At 41.7% G+C, this 19,266-nt stretch overlaps 1 protein-coding gene across 1 annotated transcript in view; it reads right to left on the bottom strand.

The window, feature by feature from the left end:
- Positions 1-2,734: 2,734 nt before the first annotated feature.
- pabir2 (PABIR family member 2) overlaps positions 2,735-19,266 on the bottom strand; it is a 35,576-nt gene continuing 19,044 nt past the window's right edge. Inside the window, exons 3-10 of the mRNA XM_043714349.1 lie at positions 15,393-15,449; positions 13,560-13,603; positions 13,176-13,230; positions 12,240-12,332; positions 8,538-8,626; positions 6,719-6,783; positions 5,567-5,663; positions 2,735-4,014 (exon numbers count right to left, since the gene is read on the bottom strand). Coding sequence (XP_043570284.1) covers positions 3,834-4,014; positions 5,567-5,663; positions 6,719-6,783; positions 8,538-8,626; positions 12,240-12,332; positions 13,176-13,230; positions 13,560-13,603; positions 15,393-15,449 — 681 coding nt within the window. The 3' untranslated portion in view covers positions 2,735-3,833. The remainder of the gene's footprint in view (positions 4,015-5,566; positions 5,664-6,718; positions 6,784-8,537; positions 8,627-12,239; positions 12,333-13,175; positions 13,231-13,559; positions 13,604-15,392; positions 15,450-19,266) is intronic.

The raw sequence follows: 19,266 nt of genomic DNA, 5'->3' as shown, positions 1-19,266 counted from the left end.
GATATACTGTACCTGCTAACAGATGTAAAGGAATCCATTCTGAAAGGCTTGGTTGCCAACATGTCAGCTTCGGTGATTGTCTTTGAAGGTTCTGAATTATTGCATGAGGTGCCTTCCAAGTTGGTAAAGCTCAGTAATGATCTGGATCAAACTTCAGATTGTGCTGGAGGGGTCATCCATCTTGCACCTGTTCCGGGATTATACAGAAATATCCATGAATGGCATTCATATTGACTAATGCTACCTGAAGAGGATACGAAGTTGGATCTGGTTTCCTCTTTTTCCACACTGAATAACTCCAGATTTAACAGCTGGGCTTTGGTCCCCTCAGCTACAGAAATCAGCTGGCATTAACTCCAGAGTCTATAAAGAAAGAGCTGAAATGAAGGGATAATTGGATTCTAGACAAGGAACTGTGATACCTTCCACAGTCAAATAGCATTTCAGTTTCAATGTCTGGACATTCAGTGTTGAGCTATTAGTTTGCAATGCGTGGAGACTGGTTAATGCTTCCAGTCAGATTATACTGTAATGATCAGTTTTTCAAATAAAACAAAATAAAAAGGGGTAATAAATGAAATTGGCAGTTTATAACTTATTAGGCAGTGGGCTAAGGGCAAGCAATTAACAGCCCATCCTGCAGGAGCTCCTATCTAAATTTATGGCTGTCTTGCTCAGAGATGCTTAATCGCCGAACTGTGTCAAACAGAAATTACCCAGCTGCCAAGGCTGCTCCCCACAACAAAAAATAAATGTATTTAAAAATTGTTTTAAACAATTGTCAGGTCTTCTGCAAAGCAACTTATTAAAATTCTGAATTACTGAATGTGAGTTAAATTGTGTTTAAACTGTTACGGATACAGCAAGCAGATTGTGAGTACTTGGTGTCGGGAATTACCCTACGGAGCAAACTACAAGTAGAGGGGGTGTTGCCCCTTTGAGAACTCATGGGTGAGTGAAATGTGCTGTGTAAACAGACATCTGCAGATTTTCTGTTTCAATGTCATTTATGTTTTTAAAAAAAAGTACCAATATGACAATTTGTAAATGTTTACATCATGATTTATACAATTTATTTAAACATTTTAATAAAGTTATTTTTGAGAACAGATTTTAACATTTTGTTTTTTCCATTGTGAGAATGGCACTTTACAATTTCTGACTCCTTTAACTGATGTGGATTTGTAAATAGTGCATGACCCCACAGTCTGTCACACAATCCATATGATTCCATTATTGTACATGGTCAGAACCAAATAATTGGTAGGAAAAAATAAAGGACATGCAGCAAATTAGCAATTAAATATATACAGACTCTCATTTCTACCTCATAAACTGGATTATCAAGCAATTAAGTTCCTATTGTGGCAGTCACTTGTACAAGGTGTTAGAAAATGATTTGCGCTGAATGGGACTAGAATGAGACCAATCACTCATTGGTGTTTTAATTTTTCATTATTTTTGTGATTTGAATTAAGGAATATAAATGTTTTTAAAATGACAATAAATAAACCTTTGTTAATTTAATAAAGGTATTACATATGATCATACAGCAATAAGATGGAGACCTCAACAAAATGTGAAGGATGAGATTTTCACTAAGGAAATGTAATCCTTTTAATGTTGAGAACTTTGTTTTCAGTCTAAGTACAAAGGGGGAACTAATTAATTCCTTGAAGCTGTTGGCATTAAATTTAGTCATTTACTACAGCAAGCAAGTTTGGCAGCAGTTCCCTCATGCCCAAAACCACGGCATCAGGTCCAGGGGACTTGGCTTCCTTTAGTTTCAGTAGTTTACCTAATTTTTTCTCTTGTATGATAATGATTGTTTTAAATTTATCACTCTTTGTTACCATTTGATTCTCTCATTTCTAATGTTTGAAATCCATGCTTTTCCATGTTGCACTCACTTTCACCAGTATAAACATAAATTCCAAAACCTAATCCAATTAGTTCTAATTTAAAGTAAATAATAATTACTCCCTAATGTACATTCTTTTAGTACCTATTCATTTCCCTATCCAATTGTACCGCCAAAGCGCTACTGGAATAGCTTTCTGGTGAAAGTCAGCAGCCTTTTACCAGACGAGATTGCAAACAGCTTTCAGGAGTTCCAGCAGGGCCTTTGGAGTCTGGCTTGATTGACCTCCCTCGGGAAGGTCAGCAGCAGACTAGGGTGGCTGACAGATTATAACAAAGCACTGAAAGTGGTTCCACTGGGAGAGAGAACTTGTCCTCATCAGGATGATAGGTTGAGAGTATATATGCTACCAGCTCTAACACTGAATTTACGGGGTACAAGTTTTTTGCTACTGGTAAGGTATAAGCTTCGTAGGTACTCAAAGTCCCTGAGAACCTCTGTGTTTTTCTTGTTCTGCAGCTCTTATTCACTGCTTTTTACCAATTTATTCTTAATTTCTTCAATAAGTTATGATCACAGTTAAATATCAAGACCCAGAGTTCACTTGTAATAATCCTTGCATTTATACAAACTTTGACCTATATTGTGTATAGCTGTAATCTGCAGGCTTTGTGTCAGTGACATCCCTCTTTAGTGGTTCTGACTGAAGATTGAAATGCCCAAGCATGAGACAGACTCCACCTTGGAACACAGAAACAAGTCGATTCAGTGCATCTGCTGCACAAGATGATCAAGCCTTGTGACAACTTAACACTCTGCAGTTAATATTAATTATCGATCGCTCTCAAAGATTTTCACAAATGCGGATAAAAGTGATGCTGCAAAATTCTTTTATATATACACAATATATATTTTCATTCGATACAGTATTTCAGAACCACACACCCATCAGTTTCTCCTCGTTCTGAAGCCTGATTTTCCTTTTTGCATAAACATGGAAAAATAAGCATGTTGTTAAGCAGGAGACAGTTCAGTGTCCTGGCAAGTCAGGTGTAAGTCCAACAACAACAACAAGAACACAAAAAATTAAACACATGTTTATACAACATTCTATCACAACACATGGCAAGAAAAAGTTAATAACACACAAAAAAGTTTGTGGGAAAACAACAAACAGCTCTATTTAACTAAAATTATTTTCCCAAAAGCCAGTGAAACTCTTCATAGGGATCTATGGACTATACACAAGTCATGTTGTGGTGGTGGCTTGGAGAGTTATGAAACACTATATTAAATTAGACCAAAGTCTCCCTTCTGGTATGTTACACTATGCACATGTCTGTTAATAGCTCCACAAGTACCCTGACTATAAAGGTAACTGCGAGACTCTGTAAAAGGTGCTTCTACAATAATCATTCAACAAAGAAATAACTGAAGTAACAGAATCTGTACAAAAGGACTAATGGAAATCAAGAGAGCTTTCAATCCATACTCCCACCTCTCCCATTACAGTAAAACTATCAGCACCCGGCTCAAGGTTGCTTTGCTTGCTTAAGTTAAGCGCAATCTATTTAACAACAGCTTCAAAATAAATTCAAGTCAAGAACCACTTCCTTTTAGTGCTATTCATAAAAAGTAAAGCCCATAAGTATCTGAAAAGGATAAACTTGTGCTGCATTTAGAATCTGCTTGTGAAAGTAGAACTAAAAGTCAAAACCTTATAATTCTGGCAGGAGACATTTCAGAATTTCTCAAGATTCCAAGTTGGTGCAAAAAATAAATGATCAATTTCAAGGAAAAATTAAAAAGGGAGAAAATATTTCTCAGAATTACAACAACCAGTTCATTAACACTGACATTCTTCTACACAATTACATATATTAATGGCACCACATGTTTACACCAGGTTATACTTGATGTAGACTCTGTTCCCAAATTCTCTGTTTCCAAAATTCCTTTAGAATAGACAGAGTCACTTTGGTGAAAGGCCAGGTCCTCCAGTGAATGACGAGCAGAAATCAGACGTCGTCACCGGAGACTCTCGCACTGCACTTGATTTTGCTGGTGAATCCTGACTTGAACTACCATTGCTGCTGCTGCCATCCAGGCAGTCTGTTGAAAGACTGAGAAACAGATCACTACTTCGAATCGCACTGAAAGAGAAAGCAAACAAAAACATTAGCAATGATTAAAGCAAAAACTCAGCCACAACTTTAGAAGCGCAATAGCATTTAGCAGCAAGAACTCCAGTTGGTAATTCTCAAGTAGCCCAGGCATGAGATTACCTCTTCAGAACCGACCTGCAAAGTTGCCGAATCACATCCAATTGACTCTCAGCAAGTCTCCAAGAGTAGGGCTCAAAATGCCTTTGTTCATCCTGAGCAGCCTTGAAGTGTTGCTTGTCGGCCACCTTGAAACTGTTGCAGTCCCTTTGCTAAGGTGCTCCCATATATGCAAGCTGTTACACTGAACAGCAAGGAAACCACAGGCTGCATGTGGAATTCCAAATCACAATTCCCAAGGACAATGTACATGTTACAGGGATAAAACAGACATATTACAGGAATGAGGTTTTGCAAAGAGGATATCTGTTTGACTAGTCTACTGGACCTATTTGAGGAGCTAACAAATGTCATGGATAAAGGGGAACCAGTGGATGTATTTATTTAAGCGTTCGAATAGGTATTTGATAACATGTCACATCAAAGATTATTGAGGAAAATAAAAGGCCACGGTGTTGCGTCAGGATATTGGTATGGTAGAAGGCTGGCTGATTAAAGGAAGCAGAACATATAAATGGATTTGACAAAATGCAACAAATAGTATGCCATAGGAATCAGTTTCTGGGACCACAACAATGTAAAATTTGCAGAAATTACTTATCTGAAGATATGTTTACTAAATTTAGAGGAGACAATAAGCCCAATGGCAGTGTCACTGGCCCCTAGTAATTCAGAGATCCAGGCAGTGTTCTGGGGACTTGGACTCAAATCCCACCATATCTGAAATTAAATGTCTAATGATGATCATCAAATCATTGTTGATTGTCATTAAACCCCATTGTGTTCACTAATATCCTTAAGGGAAGGAAACTACTGTCCTTGTTTGCAGCCAGAACTACAACTCTCTGAAAGGGCTGAGTGAGCCACTCAAGCTACTCCAATGACAACTAGAGATGGCAATCAATGTTAGCCCAGCCAGTGAAGCCCACAACCTATGAGTGAAAATAGGTAGAAAAGTAAGTTGTGAACAGGACATAAAGACGCTGCAAAAGGATATAAATAGGTTAAGGAAGTGGGCAAATTAGTGGCAAATAGACTACAATATGTCAAAATTGTGAAATTGTCACAAGTTACAAAGAAGAATCACAAACTAACTACGTTAATTTGTAAGGTCAACTTTTTTCTCTCTCCGCAGACTCTGCCAGTGGTTTTCTAGCTTTTTCTGTTTTTGTTTCTGATTTTCAGCATCTGCAGTTCTTTGGTTACGTTTGCAGATGTGAAAAGTTATTGGGGTAGTTGGAAATGTAGATAGTTACAACTAGATGAGCTATGATTGCATTGATTGGTGGAGCAGGATCAGTGCTGAATGGCCTCCCACTACTCCTTGTTTGCACAATTATAATTTGAAACAACAGATGGAGGCACACAACACAGGAAACATTGACGGAGAGCAGCAATGAAGTGAAGCAAATGGAGTTCTCACCACGAGCCAAGTTCTGGCAATTGTGTGACATCAGAGGACAGCATATTTGTTGTTCCTTGGAAAAGTCGCTTCGGTTGGCTTTCAGACTCCATATCACCTGGAATTAGAATTAAACATTAATTGCTACAACTACAGACATTGTTTGTCTGTGCAAGAAAAGGTCAGCTGTGGTTGGAAATTACTCTTGCCTTGGAGTCAGAAGATAAAAAAGTTCACGACTCAATCCAGAAACATGAATGCAATATCTTGGCTGATAGTCCCACAGCTGAACAGTGAGGGAGCTACACTGCAGGACAGCTGCTGTGAAGTGACAGAACCAGACAGGAATAAACAATTGTTGCAATTCCTCTATCGCTAAATGTTTGCCATTGCTTAATCACCAACATCTTTTAAGTAATTTTTCCCAAGTTATCATAGCCAGCTCAATCTTCATACTATTACAGTTGCTTCAATTTAAATTTAGGGCCCTAATCTCAGCATCAACTATGTCATTCTCCATCTTAAATGAAGAATTCTATCATTCTTTGATCCAATTTTTCCCCCAGGGATCTGAAACAGTTGAATTGCTAATTATTACTTCCTTATTACACAATACCCAGTCTAGTGTCGCTTATTTTCTAGTTGGTTCCTCAATGTATCAATCCAGAAAACCATCTCATAAAAAACATCTCAAAATGGTTATTGGCTGCACTTTTATGACGTGAATGTTGCTTGCAACCTATCAGACCAGGTCTTGCTGTATATGGATGTGGACTGCTTCAGTAGTTGATTTTTAAAATTTGTATTTGCACCTTTCACCCTGTCAAGGCAATCTGTTGAATTTTTTTCAAGTTTGGGCACTCTTGTTTCACATAGTAAGATAGTGCAACCAGCAATGACAAAAATGATAACTTAATGAATTTTGATGGAGCTAACCGAAGGATACTCCTGCTTTTATTGAGAGAGTGCCAAGGGATTGTTTGAATACACCTATCAGCTCAAAACGACTTTCTTGGAAGGAGTCAGACTGGATTCTGCACCCAGTGTAGAAGTGAGATTTAAATCTAGGATTGTTTTTAATCCAGAGCCAATCAATTGTAGTTTTGATGGCACTTGACAGGACAATAAATTGTCTTTTCAAAAGAAAAACAACATTTTATACAGAACGGTTACCTTTTCGTTTCAAAGGCCCCAGTGCACTCGGCCTGATGCAGTTGATTGGGCTCTGGCTTCTCCGACTGAAATCATAACAGAAATCAATACTTTAAAACTACACCGGGTCCAGCTCAACAACTTCAAACATCCCTTTAGTAATCAATGGCACAAACAAAACCCAACTATCAACAGCTGCTGAAAACTAGCACAAGTTTTGGTTTCAGTAGTCTCACTTGGGCTGTGAACTGAAGAGTTCCCCAAGACCACAGGACAGCAAACACCAGTAAAGTATTCAGATATCTGCAGAAAATTATCCTTCAAAACTTTAACTTCAGAAATATTGTCAAATTCACTTCTGCAGAAAAGCACTGATCTTTATCATTAAATAAAAACTGTACTTTTTATAACAAAATCAATTAGATGTATATATTTGTGATGATCTCCTTGACAGGTTAAGGCAGCAGATGTAACATATGCCACCATGATGTCTCACATCACACAAAATGAGCGCATCTCCACTGTTCCACTGGGGACAGTCACTGCAGTTAGAATTCATTAAAGAAGCTGATTACACTCACACTGCCCACAAGCCTATACCCCATATCATAACACATATGACACCCAGGGTGGGGCGGCAGTGAGCAGCGGGCGGGCAGTGAGGAGCGGGCGGGCAGTGAGCAGAGAGCGGGCGGGCAGTGAGCAGAGAGCGGGCGGGCAGTGAGCAGAGAGCGGGCGGGCAGTGAGCAGAGAGCGCGCAGTGAACAGAGGGCGCGCAGTGAACAGAGGGCGCGCAGTGAACAGAGGGCGCGCAGTGAACAGAGGGCGCGCAGTGAACAGAGGGCGCGCAGTGAACAGAGGGCGCGCAGTGAACAGAGGGCGCGCAGTGAACAGAGGGCGCGCAGTGAACAGAGGGCGCGCAGTGAACAGAGGGCGCGCAGTGAACAGAGGGCGCGCAGTGAACAGAGGGCGCGCAGTGAACAGAGGGCGCGCAGTGAACAGAGGGCGCGCAGTGAACAGAGGGCGCGCAGTGAACAGAGGGCGCGCAGTGAACAGAGGGCGCGCAGTGAACAGAGGGCGCGCAGTGAACAGAGGGCGCGCAGTGAACAGAGGGCGCGCAGTGAACAGAGGGCGCGCAGTGAACAGAGGGCGCGCAGTGAACAGAGGGCGCGCAGTGAGCAGAGGGCGGGCAGTGAGCAGAGGGCGGGCTGTCAGCAGAGGGCGGGCTGTGAGCAGAGGGCGGGCTGTGAGCAGAGGGCGGGCTGTGAGCAGAGGGCGCGCTGTGAGCAGAGGGCGCGCTGTGAGCAGAGGGCGCGCTGTGAGCAGAGAGCGCGCAGAGAGCGCGCAGTGAGCAGAGAGCGCAGTGAGCAGAGAGCGCGCAGTGAGCAGAATCTGACTTTGATTCTGAATCTCTATCGTATTTACACTTTTATGTTCCAGTAAATGAGTCTTTCTTATTTTTTGTTGCAAATACACTATTAACTTTGTCAATATTAAAATTAATTGGCCAGTACAACAAAAGTTTGCAAGTCCTCCTCTGTATGTGGGGTGTCAGTGATCCAGAGAAAGATCTATAAAAACAGCAATACCCAGAGGCAACTCTATTTAGATGGCCTTTAATTCTGTGATTCTGTTTCTTGGACGCTCAGCTGTACCCTAATTCCAATTCACTATGTCAGGATAATTCAGGATGTGCAATAAATGCCAGACTTGCCAGTGACACCCATTTCCAGGCAGTAAATTCTTTAAAAACATCACCATAATATAGCTCAGGGCACACCAAATTCATAAGATTCAAAGAAACTTTTCTGAATCAACAAAATTCCCAGGGAGTACTCACGTGGCAAACCTCCTTGTTGGGCTAGGGGTGGGGCTTGGAGGGAGCCCATTACTGCTCACAAAGATCTGCAAGGAGGGCGAGAAGCATTGCTGTAGGGAGCGGGAGGCAGAAAAGTCACATGTTATCAATATCCAAAAGGGAAAACTCCAGTCCTGTCAGCAGTGAGTAGGAAGGCTTTCACACGTAGAGACTGAAATATATTTAAAAACAAGGAAGGTTGAATTGAGACAGCAGACTTAAAGTTTGAGATTCAATTTGGACCTTTCTTTTAATCAAATGAAAGTGCAAGCAGGGTTTTTTGAACATTTGCAAATCACCAAGAGGAAGCTGACATCCACTGGTCCAGAAATCCACCACAGAAAGCCTATTTGCCTGAATATAAACAGGTACAAGATGCTCGCACCTATCAGTAAAGCCAGGCTTCATTGGGTTGAATCTTATTGCAGAGTCAGAAAGTCGACCTTTCAATTCCACTTCAGAGTATCCAGATCATTGAAGATGACTTTGCACTGTATCACCAACAGGCTGCAGCACTGCCAGTGGAGTCCCAACTCAATCCACCAACCCCCTCCAACTTTCCCATTTCCTGTCACCAGAAAGCAGTCTCATAACGGCTCACATCCACTCACCCCTAGTACCATCATCTGATTCACTCTCCCATCTAACTGCTTCCCTCTCTCTCATTCACCCTACTTAGTCATCCAAATGTTTAGAGTCAGAGTCCTACAGCACGGAGACAGGCCCTTTGGCCCAAACTGGTCCATGCCAATCAAAATGTCCATCCTCACTAACCCCATTTCCCTGCACTTGGCCCTTCTAATCCTATCCTATCCATGTATTTGTCTAAATGCCTTTTAAATATTGTTAATGTATCTGCCTCAACCACTTCCACTGGCAGCTCATTCCACATGAGTACCACCCTCTGTGTAAAAAAGTTGCCTCTCAGGTTCCCTTTTATTCTTTCCCCTCTAACCTTAAACTGATGCCCTCTCGTCCGCAATTCCCCAACCCTGGGAAAAAGACTGAGTGCATTCACCCTATCCATGTCTCTCACGATCTTGTACACTTCTATAAGATCCCCCCCTCTGTCTACTACGCTCGAAAGAAAAAAATCCCAGCTTGTCCAATCTCTCCCTATAACTCAGATCATTGAGTCCCGGCAACATCCTTGTAAATTTCTTCTGCACTCTTTCCAGTTTAAAACATCCCTCCTGTAACAAGGCAACCAAAACTGAACACAATACTCCCAAGTGTGGCTTCATCAACATCCTGTACAACTGCAACATAACTTCCCAACTTCTATACTCAATGCCCTGATTGATGAAGGCCATTGTGGCAAAAGCCTTCTTCACTGCCCTGTTTACCTGGGACTCCACTTTCAGAGAACCATACACCTGAACTCCAAGGTCCCTCTGTCCTTCCTTAAGGCCTTACCATTCACCATGAAACTCCTACCTTGATTTGACTTTCCAACATGCAAGACCTCACACATATCTATATTAATTTCCAGTTGTCATTTCTCAGCCCACTTCCCCAGCTGATCAAGGTCCTGCTGCAATTTCTGATAACCTTCCTCATTGTCCACGATACCTCCTGTGTAAGCATCATTGGCAAACTTACTAATCATGCTTTCTATATTCTCATGCAAATCATCGATATCGATAACAAACAGCAATGGGCCCAGCGCCAACTCCTGACACACTCCACTAGTCACAGGCCCCCAGTCCAACAAGCATCCTTCCGCTATTACCCTCTGATTCCTACCATCAAGTCAGTTGTGTATCCAATTTGCCAGCTCGCCCTGGATTCCATGCAATCTCACCTTCCAGAGCAGTCTATCATGTGGAATTTTATCAAAGGCCTCACTGAAATCCATATAGACTACATCTACTGCGCTGCCCTCATCAACCTTCTTGGTCACTTCATCAAGGAACTTTAACAAACTACTTCTAATCAAACCCTGTCTTTCCAAATGCATGTACATCTTGTCTCAGAATCTTCTCAAGTAACTTACTCACCACAGACATTAGGCTTCCTGGTCTACAGTTCCTAGGCTTTTCTTTGCAGTCCTTCTTGAATCAGGGCACAACATTCGCTACCCTCCAGTCTTCCAGGACTATGGCTAACGATGACGCAAAAATATGAGCCAGAGCCCTCGCAATTTCGTCTCTAGCCTCTTGCAGTGTTCTTGGATATATCTGGTCAGGACCAAGAGATTTATCCACCTTCATACATTCTAACACATCCAACACCTCTTCTACTGTGATATGGACTGTCCCTAAGATATAGCCACTAATTTCCTCAAGTTCCCAAGTCTTCATGTCTTTCCCAGTAAATGCAGAAGAAAAATATTCATTGAAAACCTTACCCATCTCCTGCAGTTTTACACATACATGTTCACTTTGGTCCTTGAGAGGCCTAGTCTCTCTTTTTTTCCTTTAATCTACTTAAAGTACCTCTTTGGATTCACCCTAATCTTGATCCCAGCTGCCTGTACCTGAGCCACTCCTCCTTTTTTCTGGTCAAAGCCTCAATATCTCTTGTCATCCAGGATTCCCCATTCCTGCCAACCTTGGCCTTCACCCTCACAGGATTATAGGCCTCCCACTTGTCAGAGGTCCCTTTGCCTGCAAACAAATTACTCCAATTAACCCCTGCAAGCTCCTGTCTAATTCCACCAAAATTCACCTTGCCCCAGTTTAGAACTTGAAGCTGTGGACCAGTTTTGTCCCTCTCCATAACTATTTTATGATTAATAGATCGATGGTCATTGGTTCTAAAGTGCTCCCCCACTGTCACCTCAGTCACCTAATCTGTCCTATCCCCCCCCAAGAATAGGTCAAGTTTTGCCCCTACCCAAGTAGGACCCTCTATATACTGCTTGAGCAAACTTTCTTGAACACACTTAACAAATTCCACCCCATCTAAGCCCCTAAAAGTTTGGCAGTCCCAGTCTATGTTTGGAAAATTAAAATCCCCCACTATGACAACACTATTGCTTCTGCAAGTCTCCCCAATGTCCTTGCATATTTGTTCCTCTAATTCCCATGAACTATTTGGGAGCCTATAGTACAACCCCAATAATGTCACCATCCCCTTCCGATTTCTTAGCTCCACCCACAAAGCCCTATTGGATGACCCTTCAGTTATTTCATCTCTGATTACTGCTGTGATACTTGCCTCAATCAAAAACGCAACCCCTTTCCCCTTCTTCCATAACCTTCTCCACCTCTCCCCACCAACTCCCCCACTCACCTATCCAACTCCCCCCACCTTCCCTGAGTGCAGTTATCTAAATTCCACCCCACCAAACACCTCCTGTGCCCCCACCCATCTCCCGCTTCCTCAATTCTCCCACACCAATAGCATGCTCTATCACTGTGACTCTGCCCCGGCCCCATCAACCAGACTTCCACACTACCGCAATCTCTACCCCAACCCATCTCCCTGCTTCCCCTCAGCCAACCTCCCACAGACCTCCACTCACGCACAATGAACAATGGAAGTGTTGAGATCAATATTATGCTGATAAGTGCGATCAATTTCCAATAGACTTGGTTTCTTTACAATGACTCCCCATTAGACAGCTGGGATAACTCTTTGAAAAAGTCTGACAAATGATAACTTGGTTGCTTTCATCTGCATTCCTCACTTTCTCCTGCTTTCAGATCAGTCCAGGTTACTCTCTGTAACAGCTCCTACCTTTCCGATTCCTCTGGTTGGTGACGGAGCTGGTGACACCGGAATGAAGTCAATACGCTTTGGCGAGGCAGATTTATCCAGGTCATTATCACTCTAAGTGAACAGAACAACACAAGATTACTCTCACAAAGGACACGCCTTAAACAGAGTTCTAGTTTCTACTTGGACTAGACAGCAATAACCAGACTGCAGTATGTTATGTACTCCCATAAGTGCATTAATTAAACTGTCCATTACACACCCTCTCACAAGTTAAACAGATTGCATCACTGAGGTGTACCGTGCATAGTTAAATAAAAGTAAAAACAAAGTTCAGGAGAAACTCAGCATGTCTGGCATCATCTGTGGAGGCAGAAACAAAGTTAACGTTTCAACATGTTATGACTGCTCTTCAAATCATACTGGACTCAAAACATTAACTTGGTTTCTCTTTCCACAGATGCTGCCAGACCAGTGTACAATTTGACTACCTCTTCAGCCATAAACATAGGTACAGTTAGATCGTAGTCTCTTTGTGAGGAAACAATGCAGAGAGACTACAAAACATATTTCTGTCTTTGTAAGTGGTTCAGTTTCTATACATGCGCTCAGTTTACATCTGTTTGGAATTCATGTCTCACTTTAATCTGACACTGTTCATCAAACTGTGTCTGTGAAGGTATCAAGTGCCTGGACTCATTCAGAATCCGAAAGGATTAAAGTAAGAAATATTTTAAGTTTTCCTCCTGCCATATCTGTCATACCTGGAGATTTTTCAGTCGCTGACAAATGAGCTGCACTGAATGGAATAATCTATTAAAAAGTGTTACTTCACTGGATTACTTTCTCAAGGAGCACATTATCACTCCTCCCGAGAACTGGAAGTAACTGTGGTTCGAAGCAGCTACTAAGAGTTCGATAACAAAGGACATTTCTCCATGTGTATTGATGACTCACCAGATTCAAGCTCTCTTCCCATGAAACACTCATCTGCATTGCTGCCTGTACTCCCCTGTTTATAAAGCACACTCAGGATTAACAAGGAAAGCCAAGACACAACTGGTCTTAAGAAGCAGCAAAATCCAGAGACAGATTGAGCACAGTTTGGAAATACAAAACACAGCGAGAGCAAACTAAGAGCAGAGTGATGAATCTTGATATCAAGAAATGTAACATTCATAAAACATCACCACATTATGAAACGGCTGCTCTGAATATGAAAACTCTTGGAAACAAGTATGTCTCGAATGTCCGGTGGTGAAAGAAATACAGTTAGAAACTGCTTAGTGGCAGCAAAGATTCTGATTGCAAATTTAAATAAATATGTGGCTCCAATCTTACCTCTCATGAGCTGTCTCTCTGTTCATGAGGTCCATTCCTTCTTCCTATTTAAAGAAAAAAAAATCAAGTCTTCGAGTACTATTGTGTTATATTTTCAACCACAGGGGTAACTTGAGACATGACAGTACAGGGATTCTCTGGGTTTGAGCACGCACACTGTCAGTTTATGTAAGAATTCCTCTAAAATATGCGTAGCCTCAAAGTGACAGAAGCACAGAAACTGAACTTTGTAACTCTGAAGGGCAACAACGCCTCAGCAGCAGAATATTACAATGGGTCTCTCTGGAATATTCCAAGATATCAAGGATTCTCTGGGCTTGTTGCTCGTACATTTCACCCTAAAGGGAACATTTTGGGCGTTGATTGCCCCCAGTACCTTTCTGATTACCTCCCACTGATCTGCTGTAGACTCAATTAGCTATCCTGGCCAGATCCTACCTTAATAAAATCTGCCTTCTCCCGCCCTTACACTGAGGGCCTGGCACCATCCTTACACTGACAGTCCAGTGTCAACGTCTAGTTTTTAAGTAGTTAACACACAGGACAAGATTTGATTTTGAGGTTAATGTCCGTTTTAGACCACTGGAAAGAAGGAAGTCTCGTGATGTTTGTGCTGCGTTTGCAGATGTTGACATCAATGCAGCTGATGCACAGCTGATTTCATAAATCATATTTGCATTTGTAAACAGATGCTAAGACCTTCTAGTATTTTTAAGATCAGAGAGTTTTGATACATTAAATCCAGTCAAATTTTTTCCACTCACTGTATTCTGAACAAAGAAGAGCTCAGGATGTCTGAGCATGCAATGATAGTTTTAAAATAGAAGTTAGCAATTATTTCTTAAATAAACCAGGAATAGATGGACAGCAAAAGCGAGTGGTGTGTCATTAGCTGGACTTTGCTGCTCCATGGTAGGGAGCAAGTAAGATCCAGTTTCCACAATCAACAAGTTTCCGATCAATAGGTTCAACCAGTAGATCTGCATAATGTGGATCTTATAAATGAGGTTGACCATAACCCATCAATATCAAGAAATTTCATTATCACACCTTCTAACCCTAACATCACACTCTGCATCATTATGTCTGATACTATTTTAAAGGGATTTCATTTTGACAACTTGACTATTCCAATTCAGCTGAATATCTATTGAAAATCTTCTATTTCCTGACCACAAAACTTTACTTCCTGGTGAGGATTTTTGGTTGTTTACCTAACATTTCAAATGTTAAATGCCTATCAATATTTTCAACTGCATTTCACATTATCAGTGTTCACAATGTGGGTGCAATTTTTGTTCACCAGGTTCACAATGGAATTAATTTCCGAAAATTCTCTCCCAACTCCATTATCATTGCGTAGAAAAAAAATGACCCACAAATCATCGGCTATTTACTGAACTTTGCTAAAGACTCAAAGAATGATAGTGTCGTCTTCAGCAAAGGTCACATGCCTCCTTGTCCTGAAGAATGAGGAGGTCTGGTACAGGTCAGTGTATCTCTACAAAACTTTAAATAAAATCGTGCAGTTTACTTCTGTGTGTTATGACTTACAGGATCTGATACACAACCAGCTTCCACTACACACAGATCCATACTTTTATTTTAGTCTGTCAATTAGTTTAATATTTTGGGTGTCTCTTTGGAAAAAAAACAACAATAATTAGGTTATTGATGAAAAACATCACCTCAAACTAGAACAGTGTAACACCAGGAATGTTCTCACCTCTGAAATCAGAAATAACAATTTATTATTGAACATTTAATCCCTGCACCGAAACTGAACTCTGGTCATTCAGTTTGAACCATTCTAGAGGGATGACGCAGCTTTACCTGTTTAATCTGATGCAGCCTACTACTGGGGATACGAACTGGTGATGAGGGAACAATCTACAAAACAGAAATAAGACAAATAAATACATCACAAATCTAGAATTTTAAGTTTTTTTTAAAATTCACCTAAAAATATCATTTGTGCGCTGATCAAACTGAGAAATGTCAACCTTGGAAGAATGCAGCACTGCCTGGTCAAGGTATCTAGTGCCATAGCACTGTCACAACCAAACAGTCTCAGAGCTGGGCACCAACGACCTAGAGCTGAAGCACTTCAGAGGTGCATGCATCTTTTCCACATGCGTGTCTCTTCCTCTCTCAGTGCAACATTTGGGTGCAGTCACTGTGTGAAACTGACTAGTTGCCATTGTGATTTTGGTTGCTTTGCCCAAGATCCTGGGTGGAATTGTGTTCTGGTGAATCAGTTAGCTAGAGCTCTGGGTACGTAGCACGGAAATAAACCCTTCAGTCCAACCCATCCATGCCAACCAAGTTTCCCAAACTAAAGTAGCCCTATTTGTCTGCATTTGGCCCATATTCTTCTTAACCCTTCATACTCATGTACCCAACCAAATGTCTTTTAAATGTTGTAACTGTATCTGCATCTAGCACTTCCTTTGGCAGTTCATTCCATACATGAACCACCCTGTGTGAAAAAGTTGCCCCTCAGGTCCCTTTTAAATCTTTTCCCTTCAAGCTATGCCCTCTAGTTTTGAACCCCACTACCCTCGGGAAAAGACCGTCGCTATTCATCTTATCTGTGCCCCTCATGAGTTTATAAATCTCTATAAGGTCACCCCTCAACTTCCTACACTCCAGGGAAAAAAGTCTTAGCCCATCTAGCCTCTCCTTATAACTCAAACCCTCCAGTCCCAGTAACATCCTTGTAAATCTTTTCTGCACCCTCTCCAATTTAATAACATCCTTCCTATAAAATGGGAGGTTCTTGTTTATTTGGAAAAAGGAAGCTATAGTTTTGTGTCATTGTCATTGGATTAGCATTCCAGTTCTGAAGAAGGGTCACTGGACTCAACGTATTAACCCTGCTTTCTCTCCACAGATGCTGCTAGAACTGCTGAATTTCTCCAGCAATGTATTTTTGTTAGTAACCCAGATGCCTAGGGCAACTGATAGAATTTGAAGACTGCCATAAAAACATCTCTGGTTCACTAATGTCCTTTAACAACGGAAATCTGCCTTTTGACCGAGTTTGGCTGTCACCTGACTCCAGATACACCTCAATTTGTGTGGACTTCAATGCCCACCACCACTTTTGAGGAAGAGAATTCTAAAGACTTTCAACCTAGAGAACAGCATTTCCTGGTGTCTTAAATGGGCAATCCCTTATTTTTAAACTATGACCTTAGCTCTAGAATGTCCCACATACTAATGTTCTGCAATTCATGCACTAGGACACCTAGATCTCTCTGCATTTCAGAGCTCTGCAAACTCTGACCGTTTAGATAATATGCTTTTTTATTCCTTTTGCCAAAATGAACTTTCTCACATTGTACTCCATTTGCTAGATTTCTGTCTATTCACTTCAGCTCTCTACATCCCTGTGTAGACTCCTTAGGTCTTCTTCACAACTCACTTTCCTACTTATCCTTGCATATTAGTAAATTTAGCTTCTATACATTTGATCCCTTCATCCTAATTATTTATATAAATTATAAAGAATTGAGGCCTCAGCTCTGACCCTTGTGGCATACCATTCACATTCTGCAAGCCTGAGGCAGATCCACTTATTTCCCTTTGCTTCTTGTTAGCCACCCAATCTTTGATCCATGTCAATATGTTACTGCCTGCACCACGAGTTTTCATTTTCTGCAATCACCTTCGATGAAATGAAGCGAAGTTATTCAATTGATAAGCTCCGTAATGCTGGGCATTGTTAGAACAGATTAGATGGCCAGAGTTCATAGACCATAGAACATTCCAGCGCAATACAGGCCCTTCGAACCTCAATGTCGCGCCGACCTATGGAACCAATCTGAAGCCCATCTACCCTACACTATTCCATTATCGTCCATATGTTTATCCAATGACCATTTAAATGCCCTTAAAGTTGGCGAGTCTACTACTGTTTCAGGCAGCGTGACCCATGCCTCTACTACTCTCTGAGTAAACAAACTACCTCTGACATCTGTTCTATATCCATCACTCTTCAATTTAAAGCTATGCCCCTTCATGCTAGCCATCACCATCCAAGGAAAAATGTTCTCATTGTCCATCTTATCTAACCCTCTGATTACCTTATACTTCTCAGTTAAGTCACCTCTCACTAACAAAAACAGCCTCAAGTCCCTCAGCCTTTCCTCATAAGACCTTCCCTCCATACCAGGCAACATCCTAGCAAATATCCTCTGAACCCTTTTCAAAGCATCCACATCCTTCCTAAAATGCGAGAACCAGAACTGGATGCAATACTCCAAGTGCGGCCGCACCAGAGTTTTGTACAGCTGCAACATGATCTCATGGCTCTGAAACACAATTCTTCTACCAATAAAAGCTAACACACCATATGCCTTCTTAACAACCCTATCAATCTGGCTTGCAACTTACAGGGATCTCTCTGCTCATCTACCCTACCAGGAATCTTACTATTAGTCCAGTACTCTTCATTCCTGTTGTTCCTTCCTAAGTGAATCACCTCACACGTTTCCGCATTAAACTCCATTTGCCACCTCTCAGCCCAGCACTGCAGCTTATCTATGTCCCCCTGTAACCTGCAACATTCTTCAGCACTATCTACAACTCCACTTATCTTAGTGTCATCCACAAATTACTAACCCATTTTTCTATGCCCTCATCCAGGTCATTTATAAAAATGACAAACAGCAGTGGCCCCAAAACAGATCTTTGCGGTACACCGCTAGTAAATGAACTTCAGGATGAACATTTCCCATCAATCACCACCCCCGTCTTCTTTCAGCTAGCCAATTTCTGATCCAAACTGCTAAATCACCCTCAATATGGTGTTACAGTTAAATAAAGGTAATTACAAGGGCATGAGAGAGGAACTGACGAAAATTGACTGTAAGCAGAGGCCTAGTGGTGAAGACAGTAGAGCAACAATGGCAGGAGTTTCTGGGGGTAATTGAGGACACAGTACAGAGAAAAGAAAGATCATCCAGGGGGATTAGACAGCCATCAGGAAATGTATCACAGAAAAAGAGAGAGCCTATAAAGTGGCCAAGAGCACTGGGAAATCAGAAGATTGGGAAGACTACAAAAACAAACAGAGGATAACAAAGAGAGAAATAAGGAAGGAGAGGATCAAATATGAAGAAAGGCTAGCCAGTAATATTAGAAATGATAGTAAAGGCTTCTTTCAATACATAACAAAAAAAACGAGAAGCAAAAGTAGACATTGAGCCGATCCAAATTGATGCAGGAAGGCTAGTGCTGGGAGATAAGGAAACAGCTGAAGAACTTAATAAATACTTTGCATCAGTCTTCACAGTGGAAGACTGGTCCTCACCCTGAACAACTTCTCTTTCCAATCCTCCCACTTCCTCCAAACGAAAGGAGTAGCCATGGGCACCCGCATGGGCCCCAGCTATGCCTGCCTCTTTGTAGGATATGTGGAACAGTCCATCTTCCGCAACTACACTGGCCCCACCCCCCCACCTTTTCCTCTGCTACATCGATGACTGTATCGGTGCCGCCTCGTGCTCCCACGAGGAGGTGGAACAGTTCATCCACTTCACCAACACCTTCCAACCCGACCTCAAATTCACCTGGACAGTCTCAGATTAATCCCTCCCCTTCCTCGACCTTTCTATTTCCATCTCAGGCGATCCATCTTCCGCAACTACACTGGCCCCAACCCCCACCTTTTCCTCCGCTACATCGATGACTGTATCAGCGC

This window comes from Chiloscyllium plagiosum, chromosome 24 (genome assembly GCF_004010195.1).
Source record: "Chiloscyllium plagiosum isolate BGI_BamShark_2017 chromosome 24, ASM401019v2, whole genome shotgun sequence".
Lineage (NCBI taxonomy): Eukaryota > Metazoa > Chordata > Chondrichthyes > Orectolobiformes > Hemiscylliidae > Chiloscyllium > Chiloscyllium plagiosum.
Note: the sequence above shows the minus strand (reverse complement) of the source record. Positions and strands in the feature narration are given on the sequence as shown.